General features: G+C 42.8%; 1 protein-coding gene across 2 annotated transcripts in view; it reads left to right on the top strand.

The window, feature by feature from the left end:
* Positions 1–12,485, top strand: part of SPPL2A (signal peptide peptidase like 2A) — a 98,021-nt gene that overhangs the window by 61,074 nt on the left and 24,462 nt on the right. For both annotated transcript variants that reach the window (XM_073568494.1, XM_073568495.1), the window contains exon 9: positions 4,699–4,780. In XM_073568494.1, the coding sequence (XP_073424595.1) occupies positions 4,699–4,780 (82 nt within the window). The remainder of the gene's footprint in view (positions 1–4,698; positions 4,781–12,485) is intronic.

Genomic DNA, 12,485 nt, shown 5'->3' on the forward strand with positions numbered 1-12,485 from the left:
ACATTTTCAGTTCAAATAAGTAAGTACACTTGATTTACCCTGGGAGTCTCTCAGCTAGTAGTCAAATTGTTAGGCCTTTCCCCAAGTTACAGTGTGTGGGGGAGGGGCATCACAAGCAGGAAATCGAAATGAAGTATGGGGTCTAGTAAGGAACAATTTATACATTTTTTTATTATAAAATTGCTATGGCTAGCCGGTGTTTTTCATTTCTTTTTATCTCCCTTTATCCATATATCAGTTACAGTGATTTGAGGCACAAACTCAGTGCGAGATACAGCACAAACGAATGATGTATTTATTTATTTTTAAAATTTGAGAACATGGGGTGGAATGTGGGTGGAGTTACAGCAAATTGAGCGCACAATATCTCGTAAACCAAAGCGGCACAAACGTTAATAAACCAAAGCGGCACAAACGTTTTTTTTTGCAGCGCAAACGCAGCACAAACGAATGGTGTATTCATTTTTAAAATTTAAGAACATGGGGTGGAAAGTGGGTGGAGTTTCAGCAAATTGAGCGCACAATATCTCGGAAACCAAAGCGGTGCAAACGTTCATTTTTGCGGCACAAACCAGCACAAACGCAGCACAAACAAATGGTGTATTCATTTTTAAAATTTAAGAACATGGGGTGGAAAGTGGGCGGAGCTTCATAAAAATATAACGCGCAATATCTCTGGAACCAAAGCGGCGCAAACGTTCATTTTTGCGGCACAAACCAGCACAAACGCAGCACAAACGAATGGTGTATTTTTATTCATCTTTTGAGAACATGGGGTGCCAACTTCACACAAGTGATCGTTTCTGTGATGGTAATGAGACTACTGAATTAGTGAACTTTACAGAACATGAAGTATGAATTTAGAATTAGGCCTAATGGCCAGTATGAAAATGGCAAGATTAAAAAAATAATAATAATGCAGTGATATATAAATAAAATAAAAAAAAGTAAACTGACAATTATTTGATTAAATGTTCCTTTTTTAAAGGGAACCTATCACCAGAAAAAATGCTATTAACCTGCAGATATATGGTTAATTTGTAGGTTAATAGCATTACTAACGTGCCTGCTGCCCCACCCCCCCCTCCCCCGGCATCATTCAGATTCAGTCGTGCTGGTTCCAGAAAAATATATATAGAATTAGATATTCAATATTGATAGATTAATGACGTATGTATGCTAGAATAGGAATGGCGGACCCCATTGGGGTGTGCACCACACTTGGCTTCTGGACCTTCTGGGTAATGTAACCTTCCTGCTTGTATGATGAGACCTTTTGCCTCCCTTGATGCGCCATTTTTGCTTTCTACTGTCATGGCTTGATCTGTATGCTGATATAACTATATCTACCATATAACTACTACTATCATTTCTGTGTGCAATCGGCTGCTTCTGTGCCATTCATAGCCCTATGCTTACCTCTTTGATCGTCTTTACTGCTCCTGTATGGCATACCACACTCGGTCTGATACACGATCCAGCATTTTGGTCTGACACCTCTTTTCATCCCTTACTCTAGTGTTTAAACACACTTACAATAGGCTAAGGTCCTCACGTATTTATCCATCATATACACCTTTTTTTTTTTTCTTTTTAAATACCCACACCTTGGTCTAAACTACATCTTTTTAACTATTTGTGCTAATTCACATATTTTAACCCGTGTGGTGAGTTGGCTGTTGTTTGTCCCATGTTGTTGCCAATTACATAAAGTATATATTTCTTTGGTTTTCTGAATTACATTCTATAATTATGACCTCATATTCAGTGTTCCCCCTTTTGGGTTTTTCCTTAACGCTCTGAATATACATAACGGGAACTGTAATTTCACCCCCGGCCCTGACTAACAGCCGGACCCAACGCAGAGCCAGTGTTGGTCAGGGACGCAGTTACATCCACCGCTCACTATACTCATAGCGACTGAACCAGCATCGGCATTGCCGGGGAGGTCAACGTGCAAGCACCAGGCAGGTTAGTAACGCTATTAACCTGCAGATTAACCCCATATCTGCATGTTAAGGCTGGTTTCACATTTGCGTTTTTTTTCGCTGTATTTTAGCGCTAAATAGCGCATGCGTTTTTTTCCCCTATACTTTGCATGGGATGCGCTTATGTGCGCATACACATGCGTTTGTACGCGTTTTTCCGCGCATGCGTTTTTTTGCGGTATGCGCTCGGGCGCACAAAATGCAACCTGTTGCATTTTTTGTGCGTCCGACTTGCCTCAAAAAAACGCATGCGCGCGCAATGCGTTTTTTTACAGCAAGACACCCATTATAAGTCTATGGTGAGCATATGTGCGCATTGGCATGCTTATGTATGCGTTTTTTTGCACATGCGTTTTTTTTTTTACCATTAGTTTAGACAATGGAATTTAGGGGTTTGGGTTAGAGTTAGGGTTAGTTAAGGGGGTTTAGGGTTAGGGTCAGGGTCAGGGTTAGGGTTAGGATCAGGGTATGGTTTGGTTAAGGGTCAGGGTCAGGGTTAGGGTTAGGATCAGGGTATGGTTTGGTTAGGGTCAGGGTCAGGGTTAGGGTTAGGATCAGGGTATGGTTTGGTTAAGGGTTAGGGTCAGGGTCAGGGTTAGGATCAGGGTATGGTTTGGTTAAGGGTCAGGGTTAGGGTATGGTTTGGTTAAGGGTTAGGGTCAGGGTCAAGGTTAGGGTTAGGATCAGGGTATGGTTTGGTTAAGGGTCAGGGTTAGGGTCAGGGTTAGGGTTAGGTTTAGGGTCAGGGTTAGTTAGGGTTTAGGGTTTGGGTTAGGGTTAAGTATGGTTTGGTTAAGGGTTAGGGTCAGGGTCAGGGTTAGGGTTAGGATCAGGGTATGGTTTGGTTAAGGGTTAGGGTCAGGGTTAGGGTTAGGGTATGGTTTGGTTAAGGGTTAGGGTCAAGGTTAGGGTTAGGATCAGGGTATGGTTTGGTTAAGGGTTAGGGTCAGGGTTAGGGTTAGGGTCAGGGTTAGGGTTTGGTTTAGGGTCAGGGTTAGGGTTTGGTTTAGGGTCAGGGTTAGTTAGGGTTTAGGGTTTGGGTTAGGGTTAAGTATGGTTTGGTTAAGGGTCAGGGTCAGGGTTAGGGTTAGGGTCAGGGTTAGGGTTAGTAAAGTCATGGTTTGGGTTAGTGTGAGAGCCACCTAATGTTTGGAAAAAACGCAAACGCTGTAAAAACGCACTAAAAACGCATACAAACGCATTAAAGCGCTGCGTTTTTTTCATGCATGCTCATAAAAATGCTTGAAAAAAACGCAGCAGTTGTATGCTTTTGTATGCGTTTTTTCAATGCGTTTTTTTGCGGGAAAAACGCGCTGCAAAAAAAAGCAAGTGTGAAACTAGCCTAATAGTGTGTTTTTTTTTCTGGTGACCAGTTCCCTTTAACTTTTTTCACAACCACCCACTGTCTTTGGATTGGAGACTGTGCAAGTTCCTAGACTTTTGACATAACTGCTTTGGTGTTCGTGCAATGTTAGCATCAGACAGTAATTCTAAGGAGAAGACAGAAGCTTTTTACCACCGCTTCTGTCTTTTCTGTTTCCATTTACATATCGTGTAAAGGAAATCTGTTACCAAGTTTTCGCTATGTAATCTGTTATCAGTATGCCATAAAGACTGAGAATCTCGAGTCAGCGATGTCTCACTGGTTGATCTGCTTGCTGTAATTTTGATACAATCACAGTTTAGCAGTGCTTGGAACGCTTAGCTCTGTTTAAGCCCGCCCCCACCACTGATTGGCAGCTTTCTGTGTGCACTGTGAATAGGCAGAAAGCTGCTAATCAGTGGTGGAGGTGCAGTTGCTAATAAAACACTCAGCCCAGTAAGTGATACATGTTTTTTGGACTATAGGACGCACTTTACTAGAAATATCTATTTTAGACATCAGAAAAATATATTTTCTACTAATTAAAACTTCCTGATGTCAATAGATAAGAGAGGGGGGTCAATATTCCAAGGGATCAATAAAGTGTTCTTAGGAGCTCTTTTGGAAGGTATCGGGTGGTGGTGGTGAGGTTAACAGCCACACGCGTACCTGTGCTGCACAAACAGCAAATGCACCCACATCTCTGCTGTGTATATGTATACACATACACACACCTCAGCTGCTGGGATCCTACATCAATTATAATCCTGAGTAGTTTAGTGCCATATATAAAATCTTTTTTCTTCCGGTTTTTTCAAGGCCTATGTCTGATCATTGAAGGTCCTTCAGCTCTAGTTTTCTGTGCAGGTCTCATTCAGTTGTAGTCAAGTGCAGGTTCAGCTTTCTCTTCTGCCCTGCAATCATCAGATCGATCAGTGTGGGGCAGGAGGAGTGTGAGCTGTGCCGCTGCATAGTTCTCTGTGATCAAGAAGGTTGCTGTGTCAGTGCTCCTCTCAGTCACAGAGGAAGCTGCATCTGAGCTACAAGACGCTCATAGTCCGAAAAATCCTGCAATTCAATAGGTTATCTAATGTGAAATAATTTAGTATTAAAAAAAATGGTCAAAAACAACTTTTTTCTATATTCTCTTGAAAAAAGAACATTCCCACAGCATAAAACGCCTTATACAGCTGAAATGTGGAGAGGCAAAAATACAAGTTGGCCAGTCTTTCAAGCCTTACTTTTCTGGCCTGGTCATGAAAGGGTTAATGTGCTCTTTACATTTATCGCTGTTCAAATGAAACTCCTTTGTGATTATTATTTTATAATTTTTTTTTTTTCATTTAGGTGGATTTGGATACTTCAGGATATTCTGGGGATTGCATTTTGCCTTAACTTTATTAAAACTTTAAGAATGCCAAATTTCAAGGTGAGAAAAAAACCTAAATGCATATTTTCATTTTTTATCATTGATCAAAGTCAGGAGACGGTGACAAAGAGGTCGTCAAACACTTGATAAGGAAAACACTCATCTTTAAGTGCACTGATTTTTAAGCCTGTATAAAGATTCATCATTATTTGCATCATCCTGTGCAAAGATGACAACATGACATTTTATGCTCACAGAACAGTAACATAAGCAATCATTCCATGTGCTTAGAATTGTCATTGGACGGTCTTGACGAGCCATGAACCGACAACCAGTTAGGGGCAGTTAAAATCCGCCAAAAAGGCGGACAAGTGGATCCGTTCCTAACTGATGTGAACGGAAGCCACAGGATCCAGAATGAGGAAATTTTTGTCCGGCACCCAGACTGAATTTCGGGTTAAATCAGTGTCTGGAGGATCCGCCAGCCAAAAGAACGTTGCAAGCTCCGTTTGGAGATCTGTCAGGATGTTGACGGACAACAACATTTTGGCGGATTCTCACAAAAACGGATGCAACGGACGGCAATCCGTCAAGATCCGCCAATAATGAAAGTCAATGGGGAAAAAAACGGATCCGCAAAGAAAAATGGCGGATCCGTTTTTTTTCCAAATCGGCGGATCTTGACTGATTGTCAAAAACGGAAGTGTGAAAGAGGCCTTAGCTGCCGCAGTCGACATGAGTAATCCCAGCATTACACCAGACTGAAAGTACAATGTAGCTTGAGCCTTAAGGGCCTGTCACACTAAGCGACATCGCTAGCAATATCGCTATAACTTGTGACATTATAGCGATATTGCTAGCGATATCGCTATGTCTGATACTTACCTACGACCTGCTCCCCCGCTGGTTATCGCTGATCGCGCGAGAACGGCCTGGACCGCTTCTCGTCGTCAGCTTCCTGCGGCGCTTCCTGTGGAGAGTCGAGCGACGAGCGTGGATCCGGGCGGGAGGATATCAGGATCGCCTAGTGTGACAGGTAAGTAGCGACCCCCGACCGCTGCTATGTCGCTGGTGAGATCTGCCTGTGTGGCAGCTCACTAGCGACCACTTAGCGATGCACCAGTGATCCTGACCGCGCCATATCGCTGGTCGGGATCGCTGGTGCATCGCTAAGTGTGACAGTACCTTTATCCTACCAGACATACAGTGGGTACGGAAAGTATTCAGACCCCTTTAAATTTTTCACTCTTTGTTTCATTGCGGCCATTTGGTAAATTCAAAAAAATTTATTTATTTTTCCCATTAATGTACATTATGCACCCCATCTTGACTGAAAAAAAGCAGAAGTGTAGAAAGTTTTGCAAATTTATTAAAGAAAAACTGACATATCACATGGTCATAAGTATTCAGACCCACATATTTAAGTCACATGCTGTCCATTTCCTTGTGATCCTCATTGAGATGGTTCTACTCCTTCATTGGAGTCAAGCTGTGTTTAATTAAACTCATAGGACTTGATTTGTAAAGGCACACACCTGTCTATATAAGACCTCACAGTGCATGTCAGACCAAATGAGAATCATGAAGTCATGGGAACTGGCCGATGAGCTCAGAGACAGAATTGTGGCAAGGCACACAGCTGGCCAAGGTTACAAGAGAATTTCTGCAGTACTCAAGGTTCCTAAGAGCACAGTGGTCTCCATAATCCTTAAATGGAAGACGTTTGGGACCACCAGAAGTCTTCCTAGACCTGGCCGTCCAGCCAAACTGAGCAATCATGGGAGAAGAGCCTTTGTTATAGAGGTAAAGAAGAACCCCCGAAATCACTGTGGCTGACCTCCACAGATGCAGTAGGGAGATGGGAGAAAGTTCCACAAAGGCAACTATCACTGCAGCCCTCCACCAGTTGGGCCTTTATGGCAGAGTTGCCCGACGGAAGCCTCTCCTCAGTGCAAGACATATAAAAGCCCGCATAGAGTTTGCTAAAAAACACTTGAAGGACTCCCAGACTATGAGAAATAAGAATCTCTGGTCTGATGAGACAAAGATAGAACTTTTTGGTGATAATTCTAAGCGGTATGTGTGGAGAAAACCAGGCACTGCTCATCACCTGCCCAATAAAGTCCTAACAGTGAAACATGGTGGTGGCAGCATCATGCTATGGGGTTGTTTTTCAGCTGCAGGGACCTGACGACTAGAAACATGAATACGGCCAAATACAGAGAGATCCTGGATGAAAACCTCTTTCAGAGTGCTCTAGACCTCAGACTTGGCCAAAGGTTCACCTTCCAACAAGACAATGACCCTAAGCACACAGCTAAAATAACGAAGGAGTGGCTTCAGAACAACTTTGTGACAATTCTTGACTGGCCCAGCCAGAGCCCTGACCTAAACCCAATTGAGCATCTCTGGAGAGACCTGAAAATGGCTGTTCACCAACGTTCACCATCCAACCTGACGGAACTGGAGAGGATCTGCAAGGAAGAATGGCAGAGGATCACCAAATCCTGGTGTGAAAAATTTGTTGCATCATTCCCAAGAAGACTCACGGCTGTACTAGCTCAAAAGGGTTCTTCTACTCAATACTGAGCAAAGGGTCTGAATACTTAAGACCATGTGATAGTTCAGTTATTCTTTTTTAATTTGCAAAAATTTCTACATTTGTTTTTTTTTCAGTCAAGATGGGGTACAGAGTGTCATTAATGAGAAAAAAAATGAACTTTTTTGAATTTACCAAATGGCTGCAATAAAACAAAGAGTGAAAAATTTCAAGAAGTCTGAATACTTTCCGTACCCACTGTATAGCGGCAATCGGAAGCTTGTAACCAGCACCTTCATCTGACCTAGAAGCAGTTAGCTGGCATGTGGATAGGTTCCCAGGAACGTTAGATGAGATATGGCCAGAGATATGCCAGGGCTGCACATTTGAGCTGCCTCATTCATTTAATCCTAATAGCAGGATTACCGCTCTTTGTACCAGGGCTGGACAGGCAATTCTGGCAAATGCCAGAAGGGCCTGTCTGGATGTGGGCTACCTTGTCTGCTATGTTGTTAGCAGAATCTATATTCTCAAGACACCCATACTGTTAAGAGTTGTGACGGAGCACAAAGTTGCTGACTCCGTCACTTACCCCAGCAGGCCACGGGTATCATTAGAAATATTGGTCTTGTAGTAAGTCTTGTTTTCCGACATCCAGAGTAATATTAGTAATATGTTTCCATCTGGTGCTTGGGAACGGGGACAGCATGGGCCTGTGTGATTTCAAATGCCAGGGCTGAATTTCAGCCCCAGTCCGTACCTGGTTTGTACCAGTTGTCTCTCCCTGAAACTTGTCCAGTAAGTTCAGACTGGTGGCAGGGAAAATATAAAGCATATTCTAAGTATTTCTGATCCATTCTGTGCTCAACAATGAAGTGAACCCCCACTCATGTCCACTAATTGTCTGTGCTCCCTCCTTTTCGTCAACATAGTATGACTATTCAAATTAAGCACAGGAGCTCGGTGCGTCATGGTGTTGCCAATTATTTAAAGCATAATCGTTGTTTTAATTGTCATTTCATAAATCAATAGTACATGCAGTGGCATTTAAATATTTGGGCGTCTGTGGTCAAAATTACTGTTATTATGAGCAGTTAAAAAAGTTCAAGTTGAAATGATCTGTAAAAGGCTCAAAGTTAAAGGTGATACATTTCCTTGGAAAATTCTTCCAGGTCTGTGAGATTCCTGTGGTGTCTTGCATGCACTGCTATTTTGAGGTCTAGCCACCTCAAAAAACCTTCAGCTATTGTAAAACCTTCAGCTATCGCCTTTTAAGGTAGTCTATTGTGGATTTTGGCGTGTGTTTAGGATCATCCATTTATAGAAGTCACCCTCTTTTCAACTTCAGCTTTTTTACAGATGGTGTTATGTTTACATCAAGAATTTGTTGAAATTTCATTGAGTCCATTCTTTCCTCTACCCATGAAGTTTTCCCCATGCCATTGGCTGCAGCACAACCCCAAGGCATAATTAATCCACCCCCATGCAGCCAAAGAGTTCTGTTTTACCTCACCGGTACACAGGACTTATTTCCAAAATGTATCAGGCTTGTTTAGATGTTCTTTTGTATACTTCTGATGATGAATTTTATGGTGAGGAGGCAGGAGAGGTTTTCTTTTGATGACTCTTTTATGAAAGCCTTATTTGTTAAGGTGTACCACAACTTCAGAGTCTAATAAATCTTTCTGAAGGTCTTTTGCTGTCAAGCGGGGGTCCTGAATTGCCTCTGTAGCAATGCTATCAGCAGCTCTCAATGAAATTTTGCTTGGTCTTTCAGACCTTATCTTGACCTAACATAAGAAAAATTTTAAAAAAACTTACATATGAAAGGTAGACTCACCAAACCCTGACTGATGCACTAGCAGGATGCAGCAGACCTCCATTGATAAAGGCTTAGGGCAGCACAGGTGCAACCCACTGATGAAGACAGCCAGTAACCAAAAGAAAAAGAGGAGCTGGCTGCCTAGTGGGAAAAATGCCCACAGATAAGGCTTGCATAGGACCTCAGTCACACAGATCAGTGTAGTGCAAAGTGTCTGAACAGCCTATTGATCACGCCCACAGTATTAGCAGGCAGGCTGCTCAGCACTATATACATGCATCACACAGAAAAATCAAGCCAACATAAAGAGGCCTAGCTGCATCCTGCAAAAATAATAAAAAGTGCTAAAAGATAAAAAAAAAAATGGGGTATTACTATTTTGGCCGAAGCAGATAAGCTCACAACCCGAACGTCAAGGGTCCCAAGATTTTGCGAGTCCCTAACACTAAATCTGAACAGCTAACATAAGTCTCTTGCTACCACAAGTGTGAAAGCACAACCAACATTCAAAAGTGACCAAAACATCAGCCAGAAAGCATTAGTACTGAGATGTGGTCTGTGGTCCCCACCTGGAGAACCACTCCTTTATTGAGGGTGTCTTGATAATTGCCAATAATTTACATCTGTTGTCTATTCCATTTGCACAACAGCATGTGAAATTGATTGTCGATCAGTGTAGCTTCCTAAGTGGACAGTTTGACTTCACCGAAGTTTGATTTACTTGTAGTTATATTCTGTTGTTTCGGTGATCTCTTTATTTTTTTTTGAGCAGTGTGTGTGTATATGTGTGTGTGTATGTATGTATGTATGTATGTGTGTGTATGTGTGTGTATATATATATATATATATATATATATATATATATATATATATATATATATATATATATATATATATATACACACAGTGTGTATGTATATGTGTATGTGTGTGTGTGTATATATATATATATGTGTGTGTATATATATATATATATATATATATATATATATATATATATAATGTGTGTGTGTGTGTGTGTGTGTGTGTGTAGAATGTAAGTCCGCCAAGGACCGGGTTCTCTCCCCTCTGTACCAGTCTGTCATTGTAAATCTGTTTACTGTTAACGATATCTATAACTTTGTATGTAACCCCTTCTCATGTACTGCACCATGGAATTAATTGTGCTATATAAGTAAACAATAATAATATACACTCACTGGCCACTTTATTAGGTACACCTGTCCAACTGTGTGTTAAGACTTAATTTCTAATCAGCCAATCACATGGCGGCAACTCAGTGCATTTAGGCATGTAGACATGGTCAAGACAATCTCCTGCAGTTCAAACCGAGCATCAGTATGGGGAAGAAAGGTGATTTGAGTGCCTTTGAACGTGGCATGATTGTTGGTGCCAGAAGGGCTGGTCTGAGTATTTCAGAAACTGCTGATCTACTGGGATTTTCACGCACAACCATCTCTAGGGTTTACAGAGAATGGTCCGAAAAAGAAAAAAAATCCAGTGAGCGGCAGTTCTGTGGCCGGAAATGCCTTGTTGATGCCAGAGGTCAGAGGAGAATGGGCAGACTGGTTCGAGCTGATAGAAAGGCAACAGTGACTCAAATTGCCACCCGTTACAACCAAGGTAGGCAGAAGAGCATCTCTGAACGCACAGTGCGTCGAACTTTGAGGCAGATGGGCTACAGCAGCAGAAGACCACACTGGGTACCACTCCTCTCAGCTAAGAACAGGAAACTGAGGCTACAATTTGCACAAGCTCATCGAAATTGGACAGTAGAAGATTGGAAAAACGTTGCCTGGTCTGATGAGTCTCGATTTCTGCTGCGACATTCGGATGGTAGGGTCAGAATTTGGCGTAAACAACATGAAAGCATGGATCCATCCTGCCTTGTATCAACGGTTCAGGCTGGTGGTGGTGGTGTCATGGTGTGGGGAATTTTTTCTTGGCACTCTTTGGGCCCCTTGGTACCAATTGAGCATCGTTGCAACGCCACAGCCTACCTGAGTATTGTTGCTGACCATGTCCATCCCTTTATGACCACAATGTACCCAACATCTGATGGCTACTTTCAGCAGGATAATGCGCCATGTCATAAAGCTCGAATCATCTCAGATTGGTTTCTTGAACATGACAATGAGTTCACTGTACTCAAATGGCCTCCTCAGTCACCAGATCTCAATCCAATAGAGCATCTTTGGGATGTGGTGGAACGGGAGAATCGCATCAGGGATGTGCAGCCGACAAATCTGCGCCAACTGTGTGATGCCATCATGTCAATATGGTCCAAAATCTCTGAGGAATGCTTCCAGCACCTTGTTGAATCTCTGCCACGAAGAATTGAGGCAGTTCTGAAGGCAAAAGGGGGTCCAACCCCTTACTAGCATGGTGTACCTAATAAAGTGGCCAGTGAGTGTATATATAATATATACTCCAAGAAGGGGTAAAGGCTAGGGGGTTTAATGCAAGAGTGTAGGGTATGCAAGTAAAGGTACTGTCACACTTAGCGATGTACCAGCGATCCCGACCAGCGATATGACGCGGTCAGGATCGCTGGTACATCGCTAAGTGGTCGCTTGTGAGCTGCCACACAGGCAGATCTCACCAGCGACATCGCTGGGGACGGGGATCGCTACTTACCTGTCACACCAGGCGATCCTGCGTCCTCCCGCCCGGCTCCAAGCGTCGCTCGTCGTCACAGCAGGAAGCGCCGCAGGAAGCTGACGACGAGAAACAGTCCTGGACTTTCTCGCGCGATCAGCGGGGGAGCGGGTCGGAGGTAAGTATATCAGACACAGCGATATCGCTAGCAATATCGCTATAACGTCACAAGTTATAGCGATATTGCTAGCGATATCTCTTAGTGTGACATGCCCTTAAGAGTTTACAGGGGATCAGGGGGTAAGTGGATAATCAGTGAGATCTGCTCATCATGCTGCCAGTGGAATAAGAGAGAAAGCCAGAACATGAGTACCTGGGAAAGACTTCAGAAAATCAAATACAGAGGGTTCACCACAAGGCTCAAACTATTAGGCAGCCTTAAAAATAGACCAGATTAGACTTTGCCCAAAAAATCTAAAGACGCCAGCCCAGTTCTGGAAAACCATTCTTTGGACAGATGACACACAGATCAACCTGTACCAGAATGATGGGAAGAAGAAAGTATGAAGGCTTGGAATGACTCATGATCCAAAGCACAACACATCCTCTGTAACAAATGGTGGCGGTAGTGTGATGGCAAAGGCATATATGGCTTCCAATTGCACTGGGTCACTAGTATTTAATGATTATGTGACTGAAGACAGGAGCAGCCGGATGAATTCTGAAGTGTACAGGGCTATACCTTCTGCTCAGACTCAGACAAATGCGGCAAGGTTGATTGTACGGCGCTTCACAGTACGGATGGA

Source organism: Dendrobates tinctorius, unplaced genomic scaffold, assembly GCF_039654945.1.
Source record: "Dendrobates tinctorius isolate UK_male_01 unplaced genomic scaffold, ASM3965494v1 ptg000022l, whole genome shotgun sequence".
NCBI classification, from domain to species: domain Eukaryota; kingdom Metazoa; phylum Chordata; class Amphibia; order Anura; family Dendrobatidae; genus Dendrobates; species Dendrobates tinctorius.